The sequence below is a fragment of the Indicator indicator genome, chromosome 22 (genome assembly GCF_027791375.1).
Source record: "Indicator indicator isolate 239-I01 chromosome 22, UM_Iind_1.1, whole genome shotgun sequence".
Lineage (NCBI taxonomy): Eukaryota > Metazoa > Chordata > Aves > Piciformes > Indicatoridae > Indicator > Indicator indicator.
Genome location: NC_072031.1, coordinates 6,505,039 through 6,518,857, shown reverse-complemented (window position 1 = coordinate 6,518,857; position 13,819 = coordinate 6,505,039). Strand labels below are relative to the sequence as shown.

The 13,819-nt window shown below is 59.1% G+C and overlaps 1 protein-coding gene across 1 annotated transcript in view; it reads right to left on the bottom strand.

Moving 5' to 3' along the window:
- Positions 1-13,819, bottom strand: part of LOC128974353 (mitochondrial import inner membrane translocase subunit TIM16-like) — a 41,928-nt gene that overhangs the window by 24,875 nt on the left and 3,234 nt on the right. Inside the window, exons 2-7 of the mRNA XM_054390932.1 lie at positions 13,469-13,565; positions 13,062-13,136; positions 11,509-11,579; positions 10,987-11,170; positions 9,083-9,159; positions 7,871-7,921 (exon numbers count right to left, since the gene is read on the bottom strand). Coding sequence (XP_054246907.1) covers positions 7,871-7,921; positions 9,083-9,159; positions 10,987-11,170; positions 11,509-11,579; positions 13,062-13,136; positions 13,469-13,565 — 555 coding nt within the window. The remainder of the gene's footprint in view (positions 1-7,870; positions 7,922-9,082; positions 9,160-10,986; positions 11,171-11,508; positions 11,580-13,061; positions 13,137-13,468; positions 13,566-13,819) is intronic.

Here is a 13,819-nt window from a genome sequence, read left to right as displayed (position 1 = left end):
CTGCCTCCAACACACTGGCACAGCAGCCAGGTCCTGGGAGGAGAAGGGAACACATCCCAGGATCAGTGCCAAGAGGGATGGAAAGCCCAGGAGCCAGGGCCAAGCCTGCTTGTCAGACAGGAGAACACTTCTGCACCTGAGCCCTGCACCATGGCAGCCAAAACTCAACAGCTGGAGATTTCATAGCCAACTGTGCCAGCTCTGCTGGACCCCAGAGCCAACCAGCACAGGACCCGAGGGACGGCAGTGGGTGGCAGCCCCTGGCCCATCCAGCACAGCACTCAAGGGACAGCAGTGGGTGGCAGCGCTCTGTGCCATCCGGCACAGCACCCAAGGGATGGTGCTGGGTGGCAGTCCCCCAGGCCATCCAGCACAACACCCAAGGGTGGGTGGCACAGCTGGCAGAGGACAGGGCAACGCTGCTCCCAGCCCACACTGTGCTGGCAGTGGTGCAGGGCCATGTTTTCTGCATTAGTTCCATCCCAGCTGAGCAGGACGTATGGCAGCAAGTATGCAGTTGCTGGGGCTCTGTTTTCCATGGTGCCTCTGCAGATGTTGCCAGAGGTGAGTGTGCAGGGCTGGCTGGCTGGCTGGTAGTCAGGCTTGGGTGGGTGGGACCCCCAGGGACCAACCCCAGTCCCATGTCCTCTCCCATGGTGCTCAGGGTTTTGGCAGGGATAGGGTAATGTGATCTGGCACTGATGGTGGACACTGGTATGGTTTGGTCAGTGGGGAGCTCCAGGGTTGCCATGGGGCTGCTGTGGGGTTTCCCTGGAGTTGGCAGAGCTGGGCCAGGTGGGCACTCAGTCTGGGGCAATGCTGGGACACCCCCTCACCCCACATCCCTGGAGCTGGGACAAGCCACAGCCTGAGGGATGAGCATCTCTTTGGAGCTGCTCATCCCCTGAGCAGGTTGAGGGGAGACCACCACCTCCAGGCTGGCACACAAGGAGCTGAGGAGGCCTCCCAGTTCCCTGGCCACACCAGCACCGAGGCATCCCAGCCTCCTCCAGCCCATTGTGTGGGTCCAGCCCAGCTGGTTTGAGGCAGCCCAGGGTGGGGGCAGCTTGTGCTCCCTTCTCAGTGCCAGACCGGCTGCACGGGGAGAGTTTCCTGGCACTGTCCCTCTGCTCAAATCAACCTACCCCTCCCAGCACAGGCTGAGGTGCGGTGCTGGTACACACGGAGCTCTCGGCTGCGGGCTGCGGGGGGCCAGTGGTGGGGATCAGGGCTGACATGTCCGATGCAGCTGTTGGCAGTGAGGCTGAGTGAGCTGGGAACAGCTGCCCGCAGGGAGCGGCTGTCTTCGGCTCCTCGGCTGCTGGCAGAGCTCGATGCAGAGCGGACATGGCTGCAGTACTGGGAACACCCCCAGCGTGCTCCCTGCCCTTGCAGGAGCAGGTACCCTCAGCCGGGATGCAGGGCAGGGAGAGCTGGAGATGGAGAGCCCAGAGCAGAGCTTTAGGGCTGGATGGGTGGGAGATGGCTGAGTGGGTCCCAGCTCTTCCCTGCCTGTGGCTAGCAGACCATGAGCATGGCTAGCTGATCCCTGTGGGAAGCAATCCTAGTAGAGGGACGTGTGGGTGCAGGAGGCACCAGAGCCAGGCTGAGTCATTCTTTTGCCAGCAGGAACCAGGGCAGGAAGGGTCACCTCAGCCTGGGGCACTGCAGTGGAGCCTGGGGACAGACACCTCCTTCTCATATGGAAATGATGGGCCCACAAACGTGGGAGATGCGTCACTCCCCTCACACCCCAGGAGGCTGTGGGGGGCAGGAGGGATGAATGGCTTCCTGGGGAGCTGAGGGAGTTAACCACAGCCCCACATCCTCTGTGACCTCCCTCCGCTGCCAAATCCTGTAGTACAGAGGTGGCCTGGAGAGCAGAGCAACCTCTCCCAGGCTAGCCCTGTTCCTCCTCTCTGCCTACAGCTTGGGGACACCCTGAGCTACCACCTGCCCCCGGGAAAGCACAAGGATCCCAGCCACTGCCCATGGTGGCAGTAATGCTCCGGTAGCCATCACTCTGTTGGCACTGGCCCCTGCCTGCTGCTGGGTGTGGGTTGTCTGTGTCACGGTGCGAATAGACTGGGGAGAGCCTCCTCCTGCCCACATCAACTCCCTGATCCCAGATGAGCATTGCCACAAAGCCTTGCTGCCCTGGGGAGCTGGGCAGTGCTGTGCAGGCTCTACCTCTGCCACCCTGCTGCCAGCACAGCCCTACACCTCCATCGAGCCCCTCCTGCCCTCAGTGAAGCCAACACAATGTCCCAGCAAGGGCAGAATCTCACCAAGGACAGGAAGGTGAGCAGGCTCCCACCAGAACAGCCCCTGTGGAGGCTGTGGAGGCTCCCACCTTGGCATAGATGCCCAGGCAATAGGGCTGGGATGGGAGCACTGATGGCAGACCACAGCACCCATCAGCATGGATCCCTCTTCTCCCACATCTCATCCCTCCTTGTGGACACCAGCCCAACAGGCTCTGCTGTGAGGCTGTTCCCAAACCCCTTTTCCATCCTTCCAGGAGCCCCAGCTCAGGCAGCAAGCTGGAGGCTCCCAAAATGCTGTGCCAGAGCCACAGTCCCAGGTAAGTGAGACGCCAACCCATGCCCTTGTGCCAGCACACTGCAGAGTTGGTGAGAAGGCAGGCAGTGCCGTGTTCCTTCATCCCTTGCGATGCTGCTGCCTCATCCCAAATCCTCTTCACTTCCCCATGTCTGCCATTCCAAGCGGCATTCCTGGGAAGGACGTCCGAGGGGGAAGCAGAGCAGAGGAAATATAAACAGTCCTGTGCAGCTACGCTGGGGAACAGAAGCATGAGAGCGCCGAGCGCGCCGTGCTATAAATAGGCAGCCTAGAGCCAGGCCAACTTTTTCAAAGCTTCCCACGGTCTCCTTGGGAATGTGGGATGCTCTGGACCTTCCCCCAGCCTGGAGGAAGCTGCTGCTGAGGCTGGGAGTCAGGTACCCCCGGGGTGACCCCAGTGTGGGATATCACATCGATGGGCCGGGCAGGGAGGAAGGCTAAAAGTCTGTGTCCCAGTGCACTTTCCCCTGGTGAGTGGTCCCCAGCCAGCCCTGGACTGATCCCGAGCAGAGGTGACATGTTGGGGTCTGTGGGGTTCTGACTGTGGGCACAGATGGGTTGCTGCAGCCTGGATCTCCACCTTTCCACAGCATCACCCTGCTGCTATGGTCATGCTGCCCACAAAGACCCTCTCCCTGCTGTACTGTCCCACCACGACGGGGGCTGCTGTGGCACATGGGGTGGTGGCCACGGTCGGGGAGAAGGACTGGACTCCCTCTCCCACCCCTGGGGCCACGGGGCAACTCTGGCCTTGGGGTGACAGCATGGTCCTACCTCACACTGGGTGCGCTCAGAGGGCTGCAAGCCCCAGCCGCCCCCAGGCACTAAGCACCATGTGGTGTGGGGAACAAAGTCCTGGTGGGGACAAACGCAGGGTCACCCCCAGCCAGCTGTCCCCAGGTGCCCTTAGCCCCACTCATTAAGGAGAGCTCATTAAGCCATGAGCAGGAGCGTGCTCACCCGGCATGCGTGGCTGTTCCCTCGCCCCCGGCCCTGCCGAAACGCTGCCGGGGGAAGTTTCTCGTGAGAACAGAGCCAGTGCCTCTCCAGCCCACAGTGGCCGTGCTGGGCGGCAGCCCCGCAGCCCCAGCACCCGCCCCGGCCCCGGTAATGGGAGCCAGGTGCTGGCCAGATGCTTGCAGCCCCTCACCCGAGTGGGGTGTGCGGGTGGGACGTGGCCTGTCGCAGCCATGCTGTGTCTGATGGATGCAGCTCCACTGCAGCAGACTGGGGAGCAGGCTGGCATGAAGCCACGCTGCCCACATGGCATGGGATGGCCCCCATCGTGTACCAGTGTTCTGCCCCTGGGAGCCACCTCCCATCTGCAGCAGTTTTGGTTGGCAGCTCTGTCAGTAAATCCTCCTGAGGATGAGATGTTCATTGATTGGTGGTTACATGACAGTCATGTAGGGCTGAAGGTGTAATATTGTCTCCTTGCACCCTGCAGACTGCTGTGTGCACGCCGCTTAGGAGAGCATTGTTTCAGAGGATGGGTAAGACTACAACCCATTGCAAGGGCACAGACTCACAGAATGAGTTGGGTTGGAAGGGACCTTTAAGATCATCTAGTTCCAACCCCCCCTCCCCTGGGCAGGGACACCTCCCACTAGATCAGGTTGCTCAAGGCTTCATCCAGCCTGGGCCTGAACACTTCCACACTTGGAAGCCTCCACAGTTTCTCTGGGAAACCTGTTCCAGTGCCTCACCACCCTCACAGGGAAGCATTTCTTCCTAATGTCTAATCGAAATCCAACTTCTTCAGTTTCGAGCCATCACTCCTCATCCATCTTGCCCTCACCAGTTCAGGGACTCAGGGCTTCCCAGGACCCACAGGAGAGGGTGGCCAGGGGACCAGGCAAGCAGAGATGCCAACTTAGTGCCCCTTGTCATACACAAGTTGCTGTGTCCTGCACTGGTTCTGGTGACCCACAGAGAGCATCAGCTGATGTATAGAATTGTGGACTACTTTGGATTGGAAGGAACCTTTAAAGACCATCTTGTCCAAACCCCCTGAAGTGATCAGGGACATCTGCAACTAGAGCAAGTTGCTCAGAGCCCAAAACAACCTGACCTGGAATGGTTTCAGGGATGGGGCATCTACCATCTTTCTGGGCAACCTGGGAGAGGGTCTAACCACCCTCAACATTAATATATTCTTCCTTCTCTCCAGTCTGGATCTCCCTCTTTTAGTTCAAACCCATCACCCCTTGTCCTGTCACAAGGGCCCCTGAAAAGCACTGAAAGGCTACCAGCACATCTCCCTGGAGGCTTCTCTTCTCCAGGCTGAACACACCCAACTTTCTCAGCCTGGCCTTACAGCAGAGGGCTTCCACCCTCCCATCACTGCTGTGGCTCCACTCCAACAGGTCCCTGTCTCTGCTGTGCTGAGGACTCCAGAGGTGGCCCCAGCAGTGCAGGTGGTGGTGTCAGCAGAGCAGAGGGGCAGAATCCTCTACCTGCTGCCCACACTGCTGGAGATGTAGAGCAGATCATGACTGGTTTCTGGGGCAAGCACAGATACACCCTCATGGTGCTCTGACCCCGGTTCCCCAATGTTGGTGCATGAAGCACCCCAAAGACACATCCCAGAGGGACATGGGGACATTTCATGGGGTTTGCACTGCAGGATGGGTGAGGATGGGAGCAGTGAAGCACCAAACCCCGGCAGAGCTGGGGCCATGAGGAACAGGATGTGACCCGCTTCCAACCAGAGGGTCAAGGCAAGGAGGGTGACCACCAGCACCCGTGGGAGGGGAAAGCAGGCTGCAGCCGGGGCAGAGTGGCCTTGGGTGTGGATGAGGTGGAGGATGGGACTCATGGGACCTCTCCAGAAGAACGGCAGTGCTGGGATCCAGCCCTAGCCCAACAGGGGAGGTACAGCAGGATCTGCAGCAGCAAAGGGGTGGCTCTGGCACATCTACTGCCAGTTTCGGGGCATGGAGCAGCAACAGGATGCAAGCACAACCCTGACGCTTGCAAAGGAGCTGCTGCAAGTCCCTGCTCCAGCCCAGACGCAGCAACGAGGGGCAGGTTGTCCAGCAGGATGAGGCCACTGCTCTCCCAAGGGAAACCATGGCCTTGGGTATGCAGCGGGCACCCTGCAGGGTCAGCCAGACCACAGCCACGCCACTGTCACTGCGTCACACGCTCCTGCCCACTGCTGGGACACGCTCAAAATAGCTGCCATGGACACAGAGCCAGGAATGGGGAGGGGTCCAGCCTCCACAGGGGCATGGCCATGGGGTGTGGGCAGGCTGGTAGTCATCCTCCTCACCATCCATCCTCAGACCCCAGCCCTGCACATGGGGCATCTGTAAGGTCCTAGGGCAGCCCCAGGAATCACAGCACCAATCCCTCCTCCCCAAGGTTGTTATAGTTCTTTTTTATCCCTCTCTCCCTATGCTAATAAAAAGAACAGTTTAACGAGGCAGGTTTGGCAAATTAAGAGGATCAGCCCTCTGCTGAGGCTCACTCCAGCACTGTGTGCTGCAAAGGGATCAGGAGGAGTTGGTGCTGAGCCTGAGCCCTTTGCCTGCTGCAGAGGAAACCCAGCCCTTGGCGCCGCAGGGGCCGGCCCGGCTGGAAAAGCCATCACACCTCTCTGCGAAAAAAAAGGTGACTTCAAAGCAGGCAGCTCGCAAGGTGCTGGCACCACACGCCAGCCTGGCATCGCCCACTTTCCTCCCCGCGCTGCCCCAGGGAGAAGGAGCCTCTCCAGAGAACTCACCCCTCCGGCAACCGGGAGGGGGACAGAGAAGGCAGAACACCGGAGCATTATTCCTCTTGGCTGAGCAAACCCAGTGCAAACTTCCAGAGGATTTATGGCTTTTTAACGTTTTCTCCTTCAGCCCAGTACTTCAAGACTAAACATCTTCATCAGCTCTCGGCTGGCCGGGGTGAGGGCTGCGGCGCGGCAGCGCTCTGAGGTGCATATTTCTCTTGGCAAAGCCTGAGCGCCAGCCCCGGGCTGGATCAGACGGCAGCGGAGGGAAGCAAGCTGCCTGCTTTGAACAGCCACCATCACTCACACGTTATTTTTAAGAGCTCAGCGAGACAGAGTCCACCCTCCCCAGGAGACTTGGCTCAAGCCCATCGCACTCACGGCTTCACCGAAATGCCACAGCACAAGCCAACAGGGCTGGCACGGAGAGAGGCGAGGAGTGGGTGAGGAGGGGGGATAGGTGCAGGATGGATTTGGGAGCAGACACTGGTACCTCCCAGCCACATCAGCCACATCCCAGGCAGTACCCAGGGCAGGGGAGCAGCCCGGGCTGGGAGCTCTTTGTCCTGGCTCACTCACACATGGAACCACCAGGTTTATAGATTCACAAATTGCCTTGGGTTGGAAAGGACCCTCAAAGCTCATCTTGTCCAACCCCCCTCCAACTAGATTGGGCTGCTCAGGGCCACACCAAGTCTGATCTTGAATGTCTCCAGAGATGGGGCCTCAATCACATCCCTGGGCAACCTGTTTTAGCTGTATACTGTGGTAATGTATTTACTAGGCTGTCCTAAGGGCCATGGCACTGCTTGTACCTGCCAAAAGCACACAGGGGTCTTATGGGAGCTCAGCACCCAGGCTCCAAGGTAGCAGAAGAGTCACAGTGCAGTGTGACACCAGAGCAGTGGCTCCCAGGCACCAGAGGCTATCAGCTTCCTGAGCCCATGGGCACACCTGAACTGGTGGCAGGAGAGGCACAAGGAGTGGCAGAGCCAGCTGCAGCCACCTCACCCTGTTCTCCACTGCATCCTTCTCCTCCCAAAGGCTTCCAGCCCCTTCAGCACAAGGGCTGGCAGCAGCCAGAGCCCCCAAGCCACAGGAAACCTCTAATAAGAGGCTGCTTCAACTCCACATCAAGCCCTAAGTCCTCAACTTATTTCCTAATCGCTGTTATTTGCTGAGCTGTGCGGATCTGGCCACCCAGCCCTCACCCTTGCCAGGTCCTCGTCCCCAAGAGCCTTCTGCCCAGCTCCTGTACAGCGGCACAGAGCCCGGCAACCCCCATGGGGCTTGGCAGCACTGCCTGGAGGACTTGGGATTGCTGCCTGGCAGCTTGCCAGCCCAGGCAGAAGGGCAGAAGTCCCCCATGCCTAACCCTACTAGGACTGAGGAAGAGGCTGCCCACTCCCCCTGTCCTCAGCCCACACCATCACATGGCCTCTCCCAAACCATGCCAGGGCTGGCACAGTTTGGGACCCCAAGCCACCCCCATGGCAGGCAGTGGACATCCTGCTTGGGCAGGGATATTGGCACCATGTCACCCAGAGCAGCCGGGAGGGGCAGTACCTGGGAGGCAGCTGGGCTGGCTCGGGGGTCAAAGATCCGCAGTTTCTTGTCCTGTTGAGATAAGAAGAAAACAGAGGAGGGTTAAGGACCCTGGGGGCAGTGGGATGTCAGGCTGCGTTATGCAGAAGGCTGGAGCGAGCAGCCCCCTTCTTCCTGCCCATTACTCTCCTGCCAGCAGTCCTTGTCCCTATGGATGGTCACACAGCATTCTCAAGGTTCTGCCTCATATAACAGCCCCCCAGGCCTTCTACAGCCTCACCAGTACCCTGACAGCATCAAAACTGCTCCTAGACAAGGGGGAACCCTCCAAAGCAGAACCAAGGCTGGAGCCTGACCCTCAGATGACACCCTACCAGTGTTCCACATCATGCTGCCTGGCACCTCACAGCCAAATGGGCCATGGGATGCCCCTTGGAATGGGTTGGCTGGGGTGCAGAGGCATCAGAGAGGTACCCTGGAACCAGTTTGCTGCCAGGGGTCTATATGGGGAGCACACATTGTGCTGGCCAGACATACATGTGCAATGGCTTGGGGGCTGACCCACACTCCATGGCACAGCTCAGGGTCTTTGTCTCCATGCTCATCCTGCTTGCTCAGTACGGGGCTCCAGCTGCTCACTCAGTGCCATGCTTAGTCTGCACACTTGGGTGGCCCCCACGCTCTATCTTGGGCCCACCAGCCCACGGGTTTAGCCTTCACCCTTGGCACAGTGGGGCTGACTGCTCACTCAGCCTGCAGGCTTGGTTTGCACACTCAACTGGGCTTGCACACTCAGCCCTGCTTGTGCAGCTGCTGTGCATGGTGTGGCAGCTCTCTGCGCCTGCGTACTCAGTGCAGAGGGGAAGCTGCTCGCTCAGCTTGCACACTCGGTCTGCGTGCTGCGCCAGCTCAACCTCACAGAATCACAGGATGCCAGCTTGGAAGGGACCCCAAGGATCATCTGCTCCAACCTGGGAGCCTGCCCGCTCGCTTGCCCTGCCCGCCCGGCCGCCATGCAGGCGCAGTCCCGGTGCTTGCGTGTCCCTGGGCGCCGGGCAGCGAGCTGCAGGCGCCACCTAGTGCTGCCATCAGCCTCAGCCCCAGCAGCGCTCACTGATCCCATTTCTGCCCTTTTCTCCCCGAAACAGGGTCACTGTGTGCCCCACAAGAGCAGAGAGCAGCCGGTCCGGCCGCGGCGCGCAGTTGCAAGGTCGCTCCAGCGAATCACTTTACCTTGCAGGAGGTACCAAGCAGGCGCCCGTCTCGCTTCCAGGTCAGGCTCTGCAGCTGGTCCCCGTGGGCATCCAGAGCTGTGGGAGGACATCAGGCTCAGCACTGGCATCAAGCAGGGCTCCTGGCACAGACAAGGCAGGAGCCATCCCTCTGCCACCTGTGAGCACCGGAGGGCTTCCCAGGGGAAATGGCCTTGCCCCATCGGAACGCTGCTCTGGCCATATGCCCCTGTGCTGCTGGCCGCTGTACCCCAAGAGCAGGAGCTCTGGGAATGTCACAGGGCACTCATACCCCCGTGCTGCCACCCAGCTTCCTCTCCCTGTCAAGTTAGCTGAGGTCTGGGTGAGGCTGGTCATTACCAGTCCATGCACTGGAGCATGGAGGGAGAGGGACCTGTCACCCCGGGGGACCCTGGGCATCACAGGAGCCTTTAACAGGGCGGTATGAGAGTACATGGGAGCCTGAGTGCACAGGCCAGCGAGTGCAGAGTCCCAGATCCAAAAAGCCACCCATACTGCCTGTTGGGTGACACTGAGGTCTGGACTTAAGCCTGCTGCTTGAGCCCAACTACCAGCACAGTGGAGACAGAATCATCAACTGCTCTGGGATGGAAGGGACCTCTAAAGCTCATCTAGTCCAACCCCACTGCAGTCAGCACAGACAACTGCAACTAAGGTCCCAAACAACCTGACCTGAAATAGTTCCAAGGATTCAGGGTTTGGAATCTCTCTAGAGAAGGAGACTCCACAACCTCTCTGGACAGCCTGTTGCAGGACTCTGTCATCCTCACAGTAAAGTTTCTCCTCATGTTGAGGTGGAACTTCCTGTGTTCCAGTTTGCCCCTCATCCACAGGGCACCACTGAGGAGAGACTTCTTCTTGGCCCCTTCCTCTTGACACAGACTTTAGATATTTGTAAACATTAATAAGATCTCTCAGTATTCTCCAGGATCATTGAGCCCAATCATCGATGTAACACCATCAAACCATGGCCCAAACTGCCTTACCCATACGTTATTTGAACACCTCCAGGGATGGTGGCTCTCCCATCTCCCTGGACATCCTGTTCCAATGCCTGACCACGCTTGCAGAAAGGGAATTTTTCCTAATAGCCAACCTAAACCTCCCCTGGTGCAACTTGAGGCCATTTCCTCTTGTTCTATCACCTGATACTAGGGGGAGACCAACGCCCACCTCACTCCAGCCTCCTTTCAAGGAGTTGTAGAGAGCAATGAGGTCTCCCTTCATCCTCCTTTTGTCCAGACTTAACACCCCCAGTTCCCTCAGCTGCTCCTCATCAGCCCTGTTCTCCAGACCCTTCCCCAGCTTTGTTGCCCTTCTCTGGACCAGCTCCAGCCCCTCAATGTTCTTGGAGAGAGGGACCCAAAACTGACCCCAGTACTCAAGGTGTGGCCTCACCAGTGCTGAGTACAGGGGGACAATCACTTCCTGGCCCTGCTGGCCACACCATTGCAGATCCAGGCCAGGATGCTGGTGGTCCTCTTGGCCACCAGGCACATGGTGGCTCATCTTCAGCTGCTTTTGTTCAACACCTCCAGGCCCTTTTCTACTGGGCAGTTTCCAGTGACTCTCCCCAAAACCTGTAGTATTCATGGGGTTGTTGTGACTCAAGTGCAGGACCTGGCACTTGGCCTCGTTGAACCTCACACAACTGACCCTGGCCCATTGATCCAGTCTGGCCAGATCCCTCTGTAGAGTCTTCCCAGCCTGGACTGGTACCAGGGGTTGTACCAGCCCAGGTGCAGGACCTTGCACTTGGTCTATTGAACCTCATAAGGCTCACATGGAACAACTTATCCAGCTTGCCCAGCTCCTTCTGGATGGATACCGTCCCTCAGGTGTGTTGATACATGAGCAGGAACTGGTGGGCATGGCCAAGCCTACCTGTCAGTGGCTGCTGCTGCCCCAGGTCCCAGACGGTGACTCTCTTTCCCGTGCCACTGGCCAGGACGCCATCTGCTGTGGGATGGAACTGCAGCATGTCCACTGGCCCCCCGCAGGGCCCAAGGGTCAGCCCTGAGCTGCTGGGCATGTCCTGGCTGCTCTCAGGCAGACGCCACACCTTCACCTGCAGCCCCAGGGAGAGGTGGTCAGGCCCCAGACAGGCAAACTGCTTCTCCAGGCTTTGGTCCCTGAGGACACCAAATGATCCCTCATTGCAGCTTGGTGGGATCAAAGCTGCTGGCATCCCAGGTAGGAGAGGGCTGATCCCTGGCTGACACCATCTGTCCTGCCCCCACAAGCTGGGGACATCCCTCACCCCTCCCTAAGGTTGGCAACCCTCCTCCCCAGCTCCTCTTGTTCGGGTTGCTCTGGCTCCATCTCCTCTGGGCTCCACAGTGAATCCTAGAGACATATCAGGGGACACCGGGTGCCCTGCTGAGACACCCAGCACTGAGCACTCACCATCTCATCAGCAGAGCCCGTGGCCAGCAGGAACTGATCAAAGGGTGAGAAGTCAAAGTCTGTCACCACATCTGGAAGGAGAAGGGCAGAGGTTCATCCTCACCTTGCTCCTGCCGACACCATGTCCTCCACCTTCACTCTGCCCCAGGCCCAGCCTCATCTCATACACATACATGCAAGCAGGAGCAGGCAACCCAGGGTCAGACCAAACACCACCGAAGCATTTTGGAGCAGCTCAGCTTTGCTGCAGGAGCCTAAACCCCTCCATGCTGTCCATCAGGGTCTTGCACTCGCTCGGTGGGGCCGGGAGCTCCAAAGGGTGGTGTCCCACCACTGCGTCCCCATCTAACCCAACACCATCCAGGCTTGGCTGCCATTTCAGCTCCCACATGCCCAGGAGGCCTGGGGAGAAGCAGAAACCGCACAGGGGCTGGCCCAGATGGCAGCGAGCGAGGCTGTGCTGGTGACAAGGGTCCCTTTGTGACGCCCCGGCTCGGCGCGGCGCTGCAGGGATGCTCCGCGGCTGCGATGGCAGGGCCCCGCGGGAGGGAGGCTGGCACCGCCGGCAGCAGCCCCACGGGTGCATTTGGCACGCTCAGGAAAGTAGGTCACTGTGTACTTTTCCGCTTCCAGGAGGCTGCGGAGAGACAGGGCCGGGAGGCAGGAGCAGCGAGCAGCTCGTTCCGCTGCCTTTGCCCCGGGAGGAGAGAAAATCCTTTCCCTGTTCCGGAGGCGTTGCTTCAAAGGGCTCCTGCTGAAGCTCATTACCAAGCCTTCGAAGTTGGGCTGGCTCCCCGTGCATCCCTCTAGCACCCCACAGCAGCAGCACAGCTCAATGTGTCACTTGCCCAGCTCACCATGCCCAGCCCCATGCCACCAGGGCAGGGACCCAGCTCGGGGGAGAAGCACAGGCTGAGCACACTGTGCCATCCTGCTGCCCTGCCAAGGCACTGTGCACCAGGACTAGTTCCCACCATGCTGCTCTGGAGCACTTTTGGGGAGAAATTGGTGGTCAGGTGTTCCCTGGGCTGGCACTGCTGCTCCAGCACCAGGAAAGGGGTATCCTGGGCTCCCCAACACTGTCTGTGTGCCCAGGTAGGAGGCAAGACCCTCTTCTATACAGAGTGAGCTCCTTTGCCAGTGGCAACGCTGCCAGCCACCTCGCTCTGTCCAAACAGAGCTGCTCAGGGTGACATGGCCACCTCCAGCCTGCTCCTCCTGCCACTGGAGCTGGGTACACCCATGATGATGCCAGCTCCTCTGCGAGCCAGGCACTGGGTGTACTGGGTGTGCAATGAGTAACATGGGAAGGGTGTGCTGGGGGATTAGTATGAGCAAGAGCTACATGACCAGACCTCACTGCAGCTCGAGATGGGAAGGGATGTGGATCAAGTCAGCTCCTGAGAAAAGCCCAGTCTGGCAGAGCCCAGCATGGTCAGTGTGGCTGCACTTGGCTTGTGCTCTGGCACAAGTGACACTTGCCAGGGTCACCCTGCCCTGGGTGATGGTCCCTGGGGACAAACCAGACCAGGGTCAGCAGACACCCAGCTCACCTGAGTGGCAGCAAAGTTGAGAGACAGTTCTCTTGCCTCCATCCTCACACTCCAACGGCACAATGCCCAGCACACCTGCAGGAGAGGACACAGGAGCAGTTCACCAACCTGTCCGTCACTCACATGATGCCCTCAGGAACCCCCCCAGCAGGACACAGCTTGGGGGCATCCAGCTTTGCAACACAAAGCAAAAGGTGCAGGACTGTCAGCACCTTTGGGGCTCAGAGAAAGCCTCCCTCCCTTGCCTTCACGCCTCCTGGCGTCTGTGGAGCTGACCCAACACCCAGCCCCACAGGGACAAATCCATCCCAGCCCCCTGCTGACTGCAGAGGCGTTGGACTAGATGGCCTTTAAAGGTTTCTTCAACCCCAACCATTCTGTGATTCTGTGATCCCTTTGTGCCTCACCTGCTGCCTCGGCATTGAAGGCGATCCAGCGGCAGCTGGCCTTCACGTGATTCCCATGGGATGTTATGGAGCCTGCTCGGATCCCCCCAATCCAGGCCTGGGATGGAAAGGGAAAAATCCACATCAGGAGATACCTCTGTTTTGGAGGAGCTTGACACCATGGCCAGAGCATGACTTGGAGGGGAGGCAAGGAAGCATTGGCACAGCATTACTATAAACCCTCAGCTCCCATGCTGATGGATGTGGCACTACCTGGAGACTGCTGACACCAGCTGGATCATGCTGGAGGCACATTCTGGGGCCCTGTCCTCTGGGAGACAACATGGACAACTTGGCTGTTCATGTTCCCTG